The 19,014-nt window shown below is 46.8% G+C and overlaps 1 protein-coding gene across 1 annotated transcript in view; it reads left to right on the top strand.

The window, feature by feature from the left end:
* The window catches only part of TCERG1L (transcription elongation regulator 1 like), a 320,959-nt gene that overhangs the window by 155,233 nt on the left and 146,712 nt on the right, over positions 1–19,014 (top strand). Inside the window, exon 5 of the mRNA XM_075348474.1 lies at positions 6,578–6,694. Coding sequence (XP_075204589.1) covers positions 6,578–6,694 — 117 coding nt within the window. The remainder of the gene's footprint in view (positions 1–6,577; positions 6,695–19,014) is intronic.

The raw sequence follows: 19,014 nt of genomic DNA, 5'->3' as shown, positions 1-19,014 counted from the left end.
AGGTTGAGTTCAGAACCAGCGAGAGCCTAGACACATGGTGGCACATTGGGGGAAAGACTCATCTAGGGACATTAGGGAGTGCAGTGATTAGCCTCAGGTGAATGTTTGGAAGCAACCCTACTCCCCTCTTCCTAGCGCCAAGGCCTTCCATTGTATTGCTACCCTGGTGTTCCCTCTGTGTTGCACCACTCACCGGGAGTCTCTCTCATACCTAACATTACACCTACAGTCACATCGTGACACATGCTTCTATCTAAAAAAAACAAAACAATGGAAGGCAGAACTCCAAAATTATTCCATTTGCAAATAGTGAAGACTGTAGTGGTCCATTGAAACATTTCAGTCCATACAGTTTGAACTTTTTTCAAGCAGTAACACTATGCTTTTACAGTCACATCAAGGTCTTATAATAAATTGACAATTACAATAATTAAGTGCATAATAAAAATACAAAAATTTATAAATATACAAACATGATTATAAAATGATGGTTAGTATTTCTACATCTCATATATAAAGATAGATGTAAATAATGTATATCATAAAGTTCATGTTCAATGACTAGTGACATCATCATCATCATGTCACTAATAAGATATTATGATGTCATAATTAATCGACATTTGAATACTTCCCGAAAGGGTAAATTTTCCTACATTAAAGCCCACAATATGGTGATTATAAAAAAATAGCATAAAAAGAGATGTATATGTATAGTTTTAAGACTTTTTATGATGGAAAAATGCAGGACTTATAATTCTTGCTCAAAACCAACTTATACGTATGTTGAGTATCATAATAAGGCCAAGATCTCACCACTGGGTTGGTTTGTCCTTTCTGTATTGAAGCTTTATGGACCATGTGAAAAATCATTTGTAGAGTATACACTGTGTGCAGAATTATTAGGCAAGTTGTATTTTGGAGTATTTTTTTTATTATTGGTCAACAACTATGTTCTCAATCAACCCAAAAGACTCATAAATATCAAAGCTTAATATTTTTGGAAGTTGGAGTGTTTTTTTTTTAGATTTGGCTATCTTAGGAGGATATCTGTTTGTGCAGGTAACTATTACTGTGCAGAATTATTAGGCAACTTAATAAAAAAAAAATATATTCCCATCTCACTTGTTTATTTTCACCAGGTAAACCAATATAACTGCACAAAATATAGAAATAAACATTTCTGACATGCAAAAACAAAACCCCAAAAAATTAGTGACCAATATAGCCACCTTTCTTTATGATGACACTCAGCAGCCGACCATCCATAGATTCTGTCATTGCTTGATCTTTTTACGATCAACATTGAGTGTGGCAGCCACCACAGCCTCCAGACACTGTTCCGAGAGGTGTACTGTTTTCCCTCCCTGTAGATCTTACATTTTATGAGGGACCACAGGTTCTCTATGTTGTTTAGATCAGGTGAACAAGGGGGGCCATGTCATTATTTTTTCATCTTTTTAGACCTTTACTGACCAGCCACGCTGTGGAGTAGTTGGATGCATGTGATGGAGCATTGTCCTGCATGAAAATCATGTTTTTCTTGAACGATACCGACTTCTTCCTGTACCACTGCTTAAAGAAGTTGTCTTCCAGAAACTGACAGTAGGTCTGGGAGTTGAGCTTCACTCCATCCTCAACCCAAAAGGGTCCCACAAGTTCATCTTTGATGATACCAGCCCACACCAGTACCCCACCTCCACCTTGCTGGCGTCTGAGTCGTAGTGGAGCTCTCTGCCCTTTACTGATCCAGCCTCTGGCCCATCCATCTGGCCCATCAAGAGTCACTCTCATTTCATCAGTCCATAAAACCTTTGAAAAATCAGTCTTAAGATATTTCTTGGCCCAGTCGTGCCGTTTTATTTTATGTTTCTTGTTCAAAGGTGGTCATTTTCCAGCCTTCCTTACCTTGGCCATGTCCCTGAGTATGGCACACCTTGTGCTTTTTTGATACTCCAGTAGCGTTGCAGCTCTGAAATATGGCCAAACTAGTGGCAAATGGCATCTTGGCAGCTTCACGCTTGATTTTCCTCAATTCATGGGCAGTTATTTTGCGCCTTTTTTGCCCAACACGGTTCTTGCGACCCTGTTGGCTATTTGCCATGAAACGCTTGATTGTTTGGTGATCATGCGTCACAAGGTTGGCAATTTCAAGACTGCTGCATCCCTCTGCAGGACACCTCACAATTTTGGACTTTTCAGAGCCGGTGAAATCTCTCTTCTGATCCATTTTGCCAAAGGAAATAATTAAGCACACCTTATATAGGGTGTTGATGTCATTACACCGCACCCCTCCTCCTACAGAGATTCACATCACCTGATTTACTTAATTGGTAGTTGGCTCTCAAGCCTATACAGCTTGGAGTAGGACAACATGTATAAAAATTACCATGTGATCAAAATACTCATTTGCCTAATAATTCTGCACACAGTGTAGTTACTTAGATTAAAAAAACGCATACATGCCAATAAATTATATCAAACATATTAGATCAACAGAATGCAAAAGAAAACCTTCAAGGAAAAGTCAGCAGTTTTACCTCCATGCCATGTACTTCTTTTTCTTGCAAAATTGCAAAATTATCATTGATGCATTTTTTTTAACTATTAGTGATTAATGCTGCAAGATATACTAAGATTTCCGGATAAGAAACCTGGAGAAGTAAAAATATTTTTTTCCAGGCAGAGGCCAATACACGAGCTTTAGCATTTCGGCAAATCCTAAGCAAGATTAATGGCTACCTTTTAAAAGAAAAACTTTTAGTTGGAATTTACATTAAATCATTGATATAAATGTCACAGATGATAAATGTTGCTTAGTTGGGAAGTTATTCTAATTAATTATACCGACTTTCTGCTTTGTGTTAATAATGAATGGAACCAAAAAACTTTTCTCAAATATTCAAAAGGATTCATTCACCAATTAATGATGTTTTCATTATCCTGTTATTTCTCATGTGGTTATAGCATCTGTGACACAAAACCTTTTATCAAGCATTATACAGCTATCTGGGGGCTCTGGGGGATTGGCTCCATATCTAGATAACTGTGAAATGTATTGCATTTTACCCTATAAAGACTTACGGTAAATGGGTAACAGAACTTTTAAAATTTTTTGGAAAGCGTAAGAAGCTGTAATCATGTGCAGATTGCAAAAAAATGGACCAGAAGTGCTAAGTCTAACTATGTTTTCCTTTATGACTGAAGATGGGCTTAAGGCCATGTATGGACTAGAAAGTGACTTTTTCTTAAGGAAAAACCGGACCCCCTGAAAGAATCCCGCACCAAAAATCTGCACCAAAACCGTAATGAAATCCGCTTGCGGTTTTACCGTGGTTTTGGTGCGGATTTGGTGTGGATTTGCCCTGGATTTTCCGCAGGTTGGTCCCTGCAGATTTTTACCATTATCTATGGCAAAAACCACAGGTACCTGCGGAAAAGAAGTGAAATGCTCATAAATTCCGCAGCGGAAAATCCTAAATTCGCAGGTATAAAAAAATGCAGTGTGCGCACAACCTTTTTTAAAACCCATGTTTTAAAAAAGGCTATTATAATGTTAAAATGTTAGACATATTTTCTGCAGCAAATCCGCGGTAAATCCGCAGCGTGTGCACATAGCCTAAAAAAGTCTTCGAGGTTGAGTTTTTCTGCCCTTTCTTTTTATTGACTTTGGAGTTGTTAGCGCCTAGACCACCATTGGTCAAAATGTCAATTTTAATTTTTACCCTTGTGTCAAATGGACTGTTTTTCTCTAATATATCATTTGTTTTGCCTCTTTTTGGCATCTGATTTTACAATTGATAGAGGTAGACTGTCTTAACTTTTTTTAAAGCTGGAGGCACACTTGCGTGTGACTAGCGCGAGGATCAAATCACACTGTCCGGACCGGCCACTGGCCCATCTAACAGGAGCGGGTCAGCTGCATGTGTTTTTATGCAGGAGACCCTCTCTTTTTAGGGCAACCAGTGGCCGGCTCTGGCAATCCGATTTGGTCCTAACGAGAGTCACAGCCAAGTGTGCCTCTAGTCTTATCCATTGACTCAAACTCTTTTTGAGTTGGATTCTCAAAACTGATTAGCGCGGGATATGCTCTGAGACTCACAGATTAAGCACATGGACTTATTTTTAAGCAGTTGTGTGTATGGCGCTATAAAACTGTACGGTTCAGTGTGTTGTCCGAGAAACAAAAAAGGAAAGCACACGGATGTGTCACACAATGTGAGGATTTTTCCTAAGATATACATTATTGAGTGGTGGAGCTTCATTGTACAAAAGTCAGAAGTCAGAAGGTGAATTTTCATTATTTGTTCAAAATTAGCCGTTTAGGTCCATAGAGAAATCTTCCACCAATCACCAAAGTTGATGCTGCATTGTTTGGTGTTCTTCAGTTCTGGTTTTGGGGATTTATACTGCCTCTAAGAATTGTAACTCATATGTTTTAATAAAACATAAGTGAGATCAGTGGATCAGGCAAAATTCAAATTTGCCAGTACACAAGGTTTTTACAGGATATTCAATTTGTTGAGAAGTTATTCTCTGAAAATTTAATACCCCTTATTTTGCTCTTCGGTCTCTTAAGATCCCCAAGCTAAATAAAGCGCTACGAGATTGGTACAGCGATCTCGTTGGGGTCACGGATTTTGTGACGCACATCCGGCCGCTGTAGCGATCTCGTTGTGTGTGACTCCTAGGAGCCATTTTGGATCGTTGCAAAAGCGTCCAAAATCGCTCCTCGTTTACATGGAGGTCCTCTCCCAATTATCGCTGCTATCGCTTGGGCGAAGTTGATCCTCGTCTCTGCGGCAGCACACATCGCTACGTGTGACGCCGCAGGAACGAGGAACCTCTCCTTACCTGCCACACGCCAGCAATGAGGAAGGAAGAAGGTGGGCGGGATGTTCGTTCCACTTATCTATCTCCACCCCTCCGCTTTGATTGGGCGGCCGCTTAGTGACGTTGCTGTGACGCCGAGCGAACCGCCCCCTTAGAAAGGAGGCGGTTTGCCAGTCACAGCAACGTCGCCGAGCAGGTAAGTACGTGTGACGCTGCCGTAGCGATAATGTTTGCTACGGCAGTTATCTTTCACATATCAGCATAACGATAGGGGCGGGTGCTATCACGCTCGCCATCGCTAGCATCGGCTAGCGATGTCGCAGCGTGTAAAGCCACCCTAAGTGTAATATGTAAAAATAGTAAAAAATTATTATACTTGTCGCAATGGACATCCCTGTGGTCCTCAGCTCTACCCTTCTGGTTCTCGTCGTATGTTCAGATCAACATTAGGAGCGATAAAATCCTGGAGGTCTCAGTTGCTAAGCTAAAGCTTCCGGGCTTGCTAAGCCTGAAAGAGGTTTACATATGCGCCCGCAAAGGATGCGGAGCTTGCCGTGAAATCATGGACCATGACCTTTGAGGGTGCACGTGCAGAACCCCTGCGGATCTAGCGATCCTAGAAAGCCAAGCAACCGAAATGCCATGAAGACTGGAAGGTTGGTGGTGAGGTAAAAGGATTTCTTTGGTAAGATTTTGATGACCTTTCAAAGTTCAAAAAATTGGTGGCAAGTGGCCGCCATATTACTGAAACCATGTGGAAGCGCATTACAAAAAATTTTGGTGAATGGAGATTTTTGAAAAATGTGGGTAGAATGCCACTAAAATGTATTTGCTCCTCTCTACTACTTATCAATTTTGAGCCAACCCTTTGTGTTGTTGTCTGGGTGTCCCTATATTTCCCTGCTTTTTTCTTCTGGTTTTGTCATCAGTATATACTTTATTATTATTTTCAGAGAACACTTAAGGGTACTTTACACACAACAATATCGCTAACAATATATCGTCAGGGTCACGTCGCTAGTGACGCACATCCGGCGCCGTTAGCGATATCGTTATGTGTGACACCAAGGAGAGACAATCAATGATCGCAAAAACGTCAAAAATCGTTGATCGTTGACACGTCGCTCCTTTTCATAATATCGTTGGTGGTGCATGCCGCTGGTTGTTCGTCGTTCCTGCGGCGTCACACATCGCTATGTGTGAGACCGCAGGAACGAAGAACATCTCCTTACCTGCGTCCACCAGCAATGAGGAAGGAAGGAGGTGGGTGGCATGTTCCGGCCGCCACTCATCTCCATCCCTCCTCTGCTATTGAGCAGCCGCTTAGTGACGCCGCTGTGACGCTGAACGAACTGCCCCCTTAAAAAGGAGGCGGTTCGCCGCTCACAGCGACGTCGCTAGGCAGGTAAGTACGTGTGACGGGTGTTAGCGTTGTTGTGCGCCACGGGCAGCGATTTGCCCGTGACGCACAACTGCCGGGAGCGGGTACGCTAACTAGCGATATCGATAGCAATATCGCAACGTGTAAAGTGCCCTTTAGGCTTTGTAATAAAAGAGTGGGGGACAATCAAGTCTCTATTTACAGCCCAAATTACGAGCAGTCTTAAATTTTCTATAACCATCACTTACATGTCATGGTGTAAATAATGAAAAATGTCAAATCAAGGATTGCTTTTGTTTTCTAAAATGGAAAATATATGTTTTAGCTGTTAAAAGTGTTTTGTTTTTATTGTTTTGCAATTAGGTCACCCATCAAGAATAGAAGCCCACTTCAGTCCTCTGCTTCCCACACGTTTTGCCAGATTAGCCACATCCCCTGGAGTTACCTTCATGACTACTTTGGCTGATCATCGATCAAATGGTATGTAAAATATATGTGCGGCCTCATACATCAGTAGTGTAACCATTACTGGCATACTGTCATTCAAGACACAGTGGAAGCCGATTAGTGACCGATGAGTGATGTGCACCTCCATGCACCACACCAGAAATCTTACTCCAGTCACTGACTGATGTAAGATTTCTGGCATAAGGAATGCCATTCCCCATCCTGCCCAAGCTCTGCTCTTGTTGGCATAGATTGGAGAAACCTGCATGAAAACTCAGAGTTGTGTAGATATTTACTGTGCTAAAAGAAACAGGATTCTGGAATAATCTATGCCAAAAATCTGTGTTAGGCCCCCTTCTCATGTCTGTGATAAAATCGCATGTGCTGTCAGTGTGCTCTCCGTGTGCTACCTGAGATAGCACACGGACATCAGGAACTTCTATACTCACCTGTACCCGGAACTGCTGTCTCCAGCGCTGCTACTGCTTTCGGGTCTGCGGTGCAGTGAATATGCATGAGGTTAATGAGTGGACCCAGAAGCAAAGCGATAGCAGCGACGAAGACAGCAGCGCTGGAGACAGGTGAGTATAGAAAATAATTTTATTTCAAAGACGTGTTTTCTCCGCTAGTGTCACACGGATCACATCACTGTGTGGTCCGTGTGACATCAGTGCTGCTGGAGAAAAACAGACTTGTCCCCGTGTGCATCACTTGGACAAACGTCCGCGAGAAAACTCGGATGTGTGCGCAGACCCATTGATTTGAATGGGTCTACGTGTGCCTGTGTCTCCGAAGCATATGAAAATGGACGTCATACATACTGGAATCATGGACATGTGAAGAGGACTTTACATGGTTTGCATCATATTTATGAATTATTTTAGGCAATTTCACTGCATCATCCAACAAGAAGACATGAGTTAATGGAAAATGAGCATGATTTCTAGGGAAGGGAGTATAGCCTAATGTGGACAATGTGCATGAAAAAGTGCAGCAACATGTTGGCGCAAAATAAACCAACTAATGGGCTGTGTAAACTTAATAACCATTAAAGAGAATCTGTCAAGTGGAAAAATGCTATTAACCTTCATATATGGTGTTAATCATCAGATTAATAGAATTCTGAAGCTGCCCGGTGCCTGCATATCAAACCCTGCTGCCGGGAAGAAAATAACTTTATTCCTCCCAACAGCATTCTGGCTTCAGTCATGGGGGCGGTGCCGTTGTGGGTTCAGTCACCGCTGGGAATAGAGCGGCAGCTGTAACGGAATTCTAGCACTGACTGACAATCCTTCAGCATTAGAGGAAGCTGTCAGCAGTGTGGTGGGCAGTTACAGCTCTCCATAAACAGAGTGGTGACTGAACCTGCGCTGGCACCGGCCCCTTGACTGAATGTAAATGCTGCTGTGGCGCCCCTGACCCGGTCAGGCACCACTGAGTACTGCACCCATGCTGGGGCAGTGCTTCGAGGTAGTTCTAAAGGCCGGAAAGAGGTGTGTACGCACAGACACATAGCAACCAGGTCTCCAACACCATTAGATAGGACCCTTGGGCAGTCCCTAGAGGGGTCTGGCCTTCAATTCTTGTCAAGGGGTGTAGTGGAGGGCCTGGGAGCTAAAATGCAGAAGCAGAAAGGAAAGGAGTGGAGCGAGTCAGTCTGGTAGTGGTGAGCGGCGGTTGCTAGGAGATGCAGACGCGCGCTCACACTAGTCAGACCCTGCACGTGAAGTAGCCGTTAGCGGGGGAGAACGGTTAACAGCCAGTCAGTCAGAAAGACAGAGAGAGAGAGTCAGTCGAGTACGGGGACTGCTGGTGATTAGGCACGCACGGGGTACAGGTCCCTTGAGTAGACTTCGATTTATTGATCTGGTAAACCTGCCGGTGAGGGGAACTACAAGTCCCTCACCAATCATCTAGAGTCTGAGCCTCAGCAGCAATGCAGGGGCCCATAAGGGGATTGAGCCTGGAGCCATCTCACTTGGTCCACGCTGCCGGAAAACGGGCCAAAAAGGGGGAAAAGGCAGTAGCGACTCCCTGGATGAACCCCACGGTACTTCACGTCAGGGTTTATCCGAACAGAGAGGTGCAAGGAAGACGAGTTAATGGTTACCCTTAGACCGGCCTGAAGGAGCTCCTGGTTTCAACCTGGTTAATCGCACCATCGCCCGGGTTCCTCACAAAACAACAAAAGTGGTTAAAGATCAGTTGAAAGACATTTTGGACTCTGACTGGATTATTCTTGGACCCACTACACTACACACCCGAGCCCCTGGTGCCTGCCTCACTCACGGGAGGCCACACCACGCGACTGCAGACTCCATCAGCCCCAGGCGCTCGTTAAACCTGCAGTGGCGGTCACCCATATCCCTGACCACAAGCCGTGAGTGGCGTCATGACACATACAAAACTACATACCTGTTGCCATATATACAGAAGAAGACCCTGTGGCGTCCCTGAAAGTGGATTGATGTCCCTGGGGCGGTAGGATTAAGGTTCTTTTCCTTCAGGCAAAGGGGTTTAATATGCAGGTGCTGGGCAAGTTCTGAGTGCTATTAACCTACAGATTAACCCCATATATGCAGGTTAATATTTTTCCATTTGACAGGTTCCCTTTAAAAGTGCAAGATTATGGTAAATGATCCTTCTGAGAAACGTGCGTTTCCTGAGAATGGTGAAGTCTAAACAGGTTGCAGATCACTGGGTGAATGAAAAATGCACCTCATTAATAAGATATTGAAGATGTATTTCAAAGATAGGTCATGAATATTAAAGCCCTTAAAGCCCTTGTAGACTCCTTTGATATGCCATATTTATAATTACTTGAATACCCCCGTGTTACGTTAGTGTCTGAAACCTTTCCTATGACATATTCCGTTGCCATGCTTGTACTGATAATGCAGGTGTGGTCCAGTCTTACATTACTGTGGTTGGGTCTTGTGGTCTTGCCCCCAATGGAAGTCTGTCTTGCTGCAGGGTGTTGGTTATCTGTTAAAATCAGCTCTATGTTATGGCTTTGGGCAGGATCACAGCCTATTTAAACTTCCAGTAGCTTGCCTTTGGTGCTCCTGGCCTCTGATTGTATTCTAGCTCCCTAACTAGCTCATGATTTTGTGCCTGACTTTGAAACCTATCCTATAACAAATGTCGTTGCCATGCAGGCACTGAGGACACTGCTAGGGGATGCAGACATGGTCTTGTTTTACATTACTGTGGTTAGGTCTTGTCCAGTATGGGAGGCTGCAAGGTGTTGGCTTTCTGTTATAATCGACTATGCTATGGCCTTGACCAGGGCCACACCTTATATAAACCTCCAATAGCTTGCCTTTGGTGTTCTTGACCTCAGATTGCATTCTGATTCACTGACTGTCTCATTATTTTGTCCCTGACATTGACCTCCTGGGTTTACCACACCCTATTTAAACTTCCAGTAGCTTGCCTTTGGTGTTCCTAACTTGAGCTTGCATTCTGACTCCCTGACTGTCTCATTATTTTGTCCCTGACATTGACCTCCTGGGTTTAATCATACCATATTTAAACCTCCAGTAGCTTGCCTTTGGTGTTCCTGACCTCAGCTTGCATTCTGACTCCCTGACTGTCTCATTATTTTGTCCATGACATTGACCTCTTGGGTTTAACCATGCCCTATTTAAACTTCCAATAGCTTGCCTTTGGTGCTCCTGACCTCTGATTGTATTCTGGCTCCCTGACTATCTCATGATTTTGTCCCTGAAATTGACCTCCTGGGTTTAACCACACCCTACTTAAACTTCCAGTAGCTTGCCTTTGGTGTTCCTGACCTCAGCTTGCATTCTGACTCCCTGAATGTCTCATTCTTTTGTACCTGACATTGACCTCTTGGGTTTATTCACACCCTATTTAAATTTCCAATAGCTTGCCTTTGGTGCTCCTGACCTCTGATTGTATTCTGGCTCCCTGACTATCTCATGATTTTGTTCCCGGCATTGACTTCCTGGGTTTAACCACACCCTATTTAAACTTCCAATAGCTTGCCTCTGGTGTTCCTGACCTCAGTTTCCATTCTGACTGCCTGACTGTCTCATTAGTTTGTCCCAGACTTTGACCATCTAGGTTTAGCCCGAATCAGTCTTCCAGCTCGCTCTACAAGCCAGCAAGCTCTTCATAGACATAAATCGGGGGCCCTGCGTAAGTCAATATCCATGTGTAGGGATTAAAAGGTATGGGTCAGGGTGACACACAGATCTGCTAAAAAAAAAATTGGCTTTTACAAAGCCTCTTTGTTGGAGCCCTATTAAGAACTGTTATTCTTCTTCTAAGGCCTCCTTCACATGTCTGTATGACATCTGTTTTCATACATACTGGAGACTCGGACATAAGCAGATTCATTAAATCAATGGGTCTGCTCACATCTACCGTGTTTTCCCATGGACCGTGTGTCCGTGTGGATCACACGTGAGTCCGAATGCTCCACATGGCAACATGTCTGTTTTTCTCTGGCAGCACGAGTGTCACATGAACTGCACACTGATGTGATCTATATGACACGTACCGGAGAAAACACGTGTCTTTGAAATAAAATAAATTTCTATACTCACCTGTCTCCAGCACTGCTGTCTTCTGCGCTGCTGTCACTTGCTTCCGGGTCCCCTCATTATGCTCATTTCATATTAACTGCCCCTCAGACCCTGAAGCAGCAGCAGTGCCAGGGACAGGTAAGTATAGAAGCTCATGCTGTCCGTGTCCTATCACAGATAGCACTCGGAGAGCACACGATGAACACACACACATGCACACACGTACACATCTACCCCATGGACAATGAAAAATGTGTGAAAGAGGCCTAGCAGAGCGCCTTTACACACAGACATCCTAATTGTCTCCATTTATGAGTATCCTATCAATATGCAGTTTGTTCACTTGAAAAAAAAAAAACTTTCAGCCTCTACCTCTCCAAATACATGAGTGCTAAAGTTTTTAGAATTTTTTTTGTGGAATAAACATTGAAAAAGTTACCAAAGTTTTTATGATATCTTGACTTTTATATCACCTTCATGTAAATGTATGCCATTAACTTCTTCAGGCATTTAAGCCAGACTCATCTTCAGTTATGATACCCAATATCTGGGAAATAGAAATTTCGAGCACCCGGTGAATACATTATTGTAGTTGTTGTGTGCACATTACGAGATAGGCCTCTGAGCTGTAGAACAAATGACTGTCATCCTTATCGGTTGCCCGCTACAGAGAGCGGCATACAAATGTATGACTGTTATCTAAATAGCGGGGTGAATGTCATTTATTATATTGCGCTTCTTTTTGGATTGGTTACATTATTCCGAGCCAATAACTATTTGCTTTTTGGTACATTTTTTCCCTAATAATCATGGTTTCCCTTCCTGCCTTTGTTAATTAAATCTGTAATTTATGTTGACGTGAATGATCGTCTGGACTCATGTGGGTCAAATATAAATGGTAATTTACATATTTTATGCATATAAAGCTTGAAACTAATGACTTTATCTTGAATGGATACACCCTTCCCGCGACTGAGCTAGACAATGATTGTTAACGACAATTATCAATAAAGAAATAGGACATCTGGTCAATGGCTGTACAAGAATCGTAAAATAGGATTTGCCGTATTCGGGCTTCGCTCTGAGTTCTATAAAAAATGTGATGACCTTTAAATATCAGCGTGTAAATCAATTAACGTTCTCGGGTAATGTTCACATTTTGGAAAATAGTTTGCTTAGTCAGAAAAGGAAGAAGCTCAGAGGACCCGATTCAACAAAGTGTTTACGGCAGAATTGTGGAGTAAAAAAGTTTGAAAAGTCATATTTTTCTCAACATGAATTTGCACAAAATAATTAGTGACTTTTGCAATTTTCACACCACTTTTGCTCTGCTCCGTCAGAATGGGCAGAGCCAGGGAGGAGTCGGGATGGAATGGAACATGGCAACGTCCGCCCAACATATTCTTCATTAGTGGTGGCTTTTCTCTAGTCCAATACATGGAACTGCACACCTATGCGATGAGACAAATTTATTAATCCCTTAACTATCAATGACGCCTATAGCACGTCATGAGCAGGAGTCAGTTCCTACATGATGACGTTCTATAGACGTTACATAAATGAATTGTCACTGTGTGAAAACACACAGTGACAGCTCCGTGCTGACAGCGTCCAGTGACAGATGACTGGCAGGTGCAGAGATGCGGAGACTCATTTCAGTGTTTTCCAGTCTCTGACTGACCAACCACCGCATGATAGAAAGCCATGGAACCCATAGGGTGGAGGGGCGACATGACTAGAGGGAAGGGAAGGAGTGATGGGGTTAATAACAGGAATGTTCTTGTATAGTGCAGAGAAAGGGATTGGTGGGTAGGAGGAGTTTCTCTGGAGGAAGAGGTGGGACAGATGAGGGGTGTAGGTATAGGAAATTTGGCTTACCCCCTTCTCTTGATTTCCGGATATGGAGCGATCGGACATGCGATGGGGCTGCTGTCCGGGACCGGCGGATTCACCATGGCAGTGCACGGGCCCCTGGCAGCGCGGTCCCACGTCTTGGCTGCCGGGGGTTAACCCGTCGGCACTTTCCCCTCGCTCCCCTGTCAGCAGCGGGCGGCGTCCCCCCCCTCCTTCATTTCAGGTACTGGCCGTGTGCGGGGGGAGCGAGGAGGAGGCGTGAGAGCCCCTTCAGGGACCCTCCGCGGCAGTGACGTGGACGGCGGCGATGCTCTGCTGCTGCTCCGGCCGCGGGAGGAATCTCTGTCCGGCCGCGGCAGCCGGGAGGGGGGCGTGGCTAGTCTGCGGCCTACTTCCGGTTTCGAGCCGCGGCCTGGATTGCGGGATGCGGCGGCTTCCGGAAGTGGAGAGTGCCCGGCTGTGGACGGAGGCCAGCTTTACCCCCCGCGGAGCTGCAGTTAGTGGTGGGTCCGGCACCAGGGCAGGCGAGCCTGGTGCAACGGGTGCCCGGGAGGCGTCGGTACGTGGGGGTGACGGCGGGGGCCCTGCGGTCCCTGCCTGGTCACCCAGATCAGGCATGCAGCTCCCGGCAGTGGCGGTCTCCCCCAGGAGGGGGAGGGCCCGGCGGACGGATGCTTTCTGGGCCCAGGAGGGCAGGATGCGGCGGCTCTAGATGGGAGTCTGCTGGCAAGCGGGTCGGGCCACAGGTACCCCCCCGTCCTTGCAGGCAGCAGGGGGGGGGGTCGGGCCTGAAGAGGAGGCCCGCGGTGGCAGCCCGTGGGACGTGACGGTTTCCAGGGTTGTCGCCGCGGGACAGAAGATGGAGCTTGGAGGACGGTACCCACGTGGCGTACCAGGATGACGGCCGTGGTGGTGGCAGCGCTGCGGCGGCGTCTGCGTTACATGAGCCAGAGGCGGTCGGCTCCAGCGAGCAGGAGGAGGAAGCGGCGACGGAAGATTCGGATGTCCGGATGGCGGAGGATGGCGTGACTTTATTCCAGGATACGCCGGGTCACGGTCGGGTGAGACGGCCGTGGATTCGGCAGGGTTGGGGCACAGTTGGTGGGGGGGCGGCTGCGGATACGGCAGCGCCAAGGGGGTCTGTGATTTCGACCAGGTATGGGGTTTTACTGCAGGGGATGGTGTATACGGTTGCGGAGAGTGCGCATGCGCTGCCGGCGGCATGGACGGGATCGGTGGTAGTAGGCGCAGGTACGGCAGGCAGAGGGAAGGCGCATGTGGCGGCAGGGGTGCGTTTTCGGGCAGAGGCGGCAAGGGCTGTAACAGAGTAAGTGGTGAGGAAAGAAGAGGGGGATGAGGCGGTGCGTCTGAATGACAGTGGCCAAGTGAGAGGCATGGGTGTTTCGAAGGCCCGCTGGGGGGCTCACCTGCTGGAGGATGTGAGGGATAAGATTTGAATGGGGAGAGTGTAGAAATACTTTCGCTGCTTCCCCTGGAACAGCTTCACCTGGATAAGGTCAAGCCGAGTGACTCCAGGAAGGAGGAGTAGAGGGAGGGGTAGCGCCATTATAGGCTCTCCCCTCGTACATTTGCAACGTGGCGGCGGGCATTTGCGTTTTGGTGTGTGTATATCGGGAGAAGGAATTGGGTACTTGTTCGGCATGGTTTGGTTATATGGATGCATTTGGGTAGGCTTGTTCGGTTATATGGTGGTTTAGCCTGGTTTTTGTACGCCGAGTAATTTTGGCAGGGAAAGGGGTTGCGTGCGAGTATGCGGTAGGATCATACGGGCATATCCTTATGGATGCGGTTGATGGCGGCTCCTAGTCAGCCCTTCCGGGGGGCAGTTGGGTGTTCGGGACTTGAAATCCCAGCGAACCGGACGATGGGGGTTTGTTGGGGGGCAGTAGATTGGCGGGCAGTGCAGATTTGGCGCAGCCGGTTGTCTTAAGCATAAGTGTTCGGGCTGGGGAAAGAGACATAGTAATTCCCGCGATTTGGCATTCTGTTGGTGTTGGTGGATCTTCGCCTCCTTATTAGAGTTGGCGCTTGGCTAGGGGACGCCCGGATGTTGTTAGTGGAAAGTGGGGTAAGAAAGTGGCTTTGGGCAGGATGGGTGGCCATTCAGGGTCCCTCCTTCTCATGATTGGGTTTCTGTTGGGGGTAGTGCCAAAAAGGAGCTGAATATATTTCGGCTTGTTCACAAAACATATCTTATCCGGAGGAGTCATTGGTGTATGTCTGCTTTGCTCCAGAATTGTCGGCGGTTTATTATGTGTCGTTTGACGAAGTGTGGGGATTTGGTAAACGCGGTGAGCCGTGGAGCATTGATGGTGAAGGCAGATGTGGAGGCGACATTTCAGTTGTTACTGGTCCACCCTGCCAGCCAGCAGTTCTGGTGCTGCAGTGGGGATGGGAGTTCTTACGTTGATCGGTGTTTGCTGACGGGTTGTTCCATTTCGTGTTCCTATTAAAGGCGGTTATTTCTTCGTGGAGTGGGTGGTGCGTGGTGTGTCCAAGCTTACATCACTCATTCATTATAGGATGATTCTCTTTTGCATTGGGTCGGCGGGTCCGATGATTTGTGTGGGGTGTTGTTTCATTGAAGCAGGTGGCGGATACCCCTTTTGGCGTTCTGTTGGCGCAGGAAGGGACTGGAGGTCCAGTGTCAGTGATGCGGTTGGTGGGGGATAGAGATTGATGTTATGGCTATGGAGGGTGGGCCTCGTGGGTAATGGTGTGGTCCTATGGGCTGCGATAGAGGCAGTTAGATCGGCTAAGACGGTGCGGTTTAAGGTGGTGCAGTCTTTGCTGGGGCAGTTGAACTGCGGGTGCAGAGTTACGCCAATGGGGCATGTGTTTGCGAGACGGCTGTCGACGGCCGTGCCAAGGGTGCAGCCATTGGCTCATTATATGGGGGAGCACGAGGGAGATCAAGGATGATCTGATGGTGTAGGATGTTTTCTTAGGGCGATTCAATGGTCGCACATTGTGGCTAGGTAAGGTGGTACTTGATGGAACGTTGCAGCTGTACTAGGATGCAGCGGGACCGGTTGGTTGGTTTGGCATGGTGGGTATTGCCTCCAATTGGTGGTGGTGGTCGAGTTGTGGGGGTGATCAGTTTTCGGAGAGGAAGGTGGGCTGTCATAGTGACTATCAGTGCTGGTGGATTCGATTACTGGTTTGTTGGCTAATTCTGGGCCAAGGGTGGTGTATTTGCGGCATTTGGTTCTCAAATGTATGCGGTGTAAAAAAAAAAAAAAAAAAATTATTACAGGTGTGGCATAACCTGTGCCGGGGGGTCAACAAAAGGGTAGCTGTGGCTTTGTTTTGTTTCGGTTCCGCAGGTCTCGGGAGTTGAAGCCGGGGGCGGACGAGGTTGGAACGGGGTGGCCAGGAGGGCTTGTAGACTCTCGTGAGGTGTGTTTTGGGAGCTGGTTCAGGACCTCGGTGACTGAGTTCACTTGGTGTTGATATACCGAAGTGTGGGCGGCATGGATAACGTTGTTGGGACCAGGTTTTGGGAGGGGCCCGGTGGTGTGTTTGGTGGTATTGTTGGCAGCGGTAAGTAACACATTTTCGGGTTGGTCGGTTGGCATCAGCAGTGGTCCATGGGGTGTTGGCTGTGGCTTTTGGTTGAAGTCTAGGGGTGAGAGGGATGTTTTTGCAGGATTTTCGGCTGCGGCAAGGCCTTGAAGGGTTTTCGCAGGGGTGTGAGGGAGCCGGATGCAAGGGTCCGATCTCCTCTGTGGTGTTACAGCATTTTGGGGAGTGATTTGTGGTTGATATGTTCATCTGATCGTGAGCGGGTCTGTGTTTCCTTTTGCCCAAAACAGTTGGTGTTAGCCTTGTATGGGGCGTTGCAAATCGGGGGTTGGTAGGCCCATCTACGGTTAGGGGCGGTGGTTTGATGTTGGAAGTGGGGCCTGCGGTGGGGCAGGGGGTTGAGCGCTGACTTTGTCACGCACAAACAACGGATCAGGCAGGTTGTGAAGGTTGGTGATGTTGTACGCGGTCCTGGGTGCGGAATCATGTCGGGTGGCCGCCCAGGCCGGTTGTTGTGGCATGTTGGATGGTCCCCCCCCCCCCTGTTTTGTTACGGTGCCAAGTTTTGGCAGTGCTGGAGACTTGCTTGAAAGGGGCGGGGGTGGGCGCTCTGAGTACTATGGGTCGCATTCCTTCTGGAGTGGGGTTGCCACGGAGGCCCCTCGGTGTGGTCTCGGTAAAGTGTTTGGGAGCTGTATTGGGAGGGAGGAGCCCTCTTGTTTTCGTCGTTACGTTCGGCCTCAGTTGTTATCGTGTTAAGGCCAACGGGGGGGTTTTTGAGTCTTTTTGGAAGTGGAGCATGTTTGGTTAGCATATCCGGTTGGTGTTTTATCTGTGGGGTTTATAACCTGTGGGGTGGTGGTGCGTGTGCGCCTCATTTGGTTCTTCGGGCACTAGTTTGTCGGGGGGTTCGGCGGGCTGAGGCTCGCCCGAATTTTCGCCAGCTGGGTCTGGACGGGGCTGATAGTGCTAGTCCTATATGTGGGAGGCAGAGATTTGGTGGCCCGGGCATCTCGGGAGTTAATTAAGATTAAAAAAAAAAAAAAAATGTTATACTTATATTGGTTTGTTGCATCTGTGGAAGATATACCCCGGCTACACCGTGGGTGGTTTGATAGTGTGACCAAGTGGACTGGAGGGGGCTCGTTCGGTAGCTGCTCTCACTCGAGCCTATGGGGTTGTGGCACTGTGAGTTGGTGTCGCTGATTTGGTGGTTTCGGTGATGCAATGGGGGTGCATTTTAATAATATTGGTGCCGTTTGTGGCGCTGGGATTGCGTAGAGGTGTGGCACAAGTTTTGGTGTGTGGCGGGTCCAGGCCATGTAAGGAGTCACGTGCCCTGTCCTGTGGCGGGGGGTAGGTCTGGTCCAGAGGCGGTTGAAGGCAATGGTAACTGGACTGAGGGACACCATCTTGGTATGGTGGCTCCGGGTTCCGGGATGTTGCAGACACGGGGTTCTGCAAAGTTGGGGGTATTAATCCGTTGGTGATTAATACCTCATCTCTGGGTCGGTGTGTTGCGGCCAGGGATATTGGTGGGAGAAGTTGTTCCTGGACTGGGCCTACTCAGGGTTATATATTTAATGTATTGATTACTGCGTTACCTATTATTTGTTGGGGTCGCCCGTTGGACGGCGCCCCCTTGTGTTTAGAATGTAAATAATAGGTAATAAAGGCTGCTGTGGCCAATTTGAACCAAGTCACATGCAGTCCGTGTATTATTTACAGATGGTATTGGTGGGTAACACACACACAGCACGACTGGAGAATCCTTCCTCAATGGTCATGTGGAGGAGGTGCTGAAACATCAGTGCTTCCCTGCATGATCACTTGGCACAGCTGACAGCCGAGCTCCTGCCCTGGCTGATTAACCTACCGGATGCCGCGATCGAAAGCAATCGCAACATTTTGAAGGTTGTGGCACAAGAAAAAAGAAGAAAAGTGGTGTGCATAAATGAGGGATACATCCATTAGGAGAAAATACAAAAGTTTGTCTTTTATTAACAATCAAGTAGAGAAACAATACACAGAATTAAAAACATTTAAACGGCATAAAAAGGCTGTGGTGATATGCAGGGACCAATGACAGCCATCCCCTCTTCTCTGATTGCTGTGATTGGATAGTAAATGTATGTATCAAATCACAGCATGTACCCAATGAGTGAAACAACAGCTCAGCTCCTATTCTCCTCACTCCGTCAGTGAATCTGTTGGAGATTGATGCTGTGCTACTGTGCTGCTTCCTATATATTATATAGAGTCATTACACGCAGAAGGATCTATTCCTATATATTATATAGAGTCAGTACACGCAGAGGGATCTATTCCTATATATTATATAGAGTCATTACACACAGAGGGATCTATTCCTATATACTATATAGAGTCATTACACACAGA

The sequence above is a fragment of the Anomaloglossus baeobatrachus genome, chromosome 5 (assembly GCF_048569485.1).
Source record: "Anomaloglossus baeobatrachus isolate aAnoBae1 chromosome 5, aAnoBae1.hap1, whole genome shotgun sequence".
Taxonomy (NCBI): Eukaryota; Metazoa; Chordata; class Amphibia; order Anura; family Aromobatidae; genus Anomaloglossus; species Anomaloglossus baeobatrachus.
The sequence above is the reverse complement of the archived record's forward strand: the minus strand, read 5'-3'. Positions and strand labels throughout refer to the sequence as shown.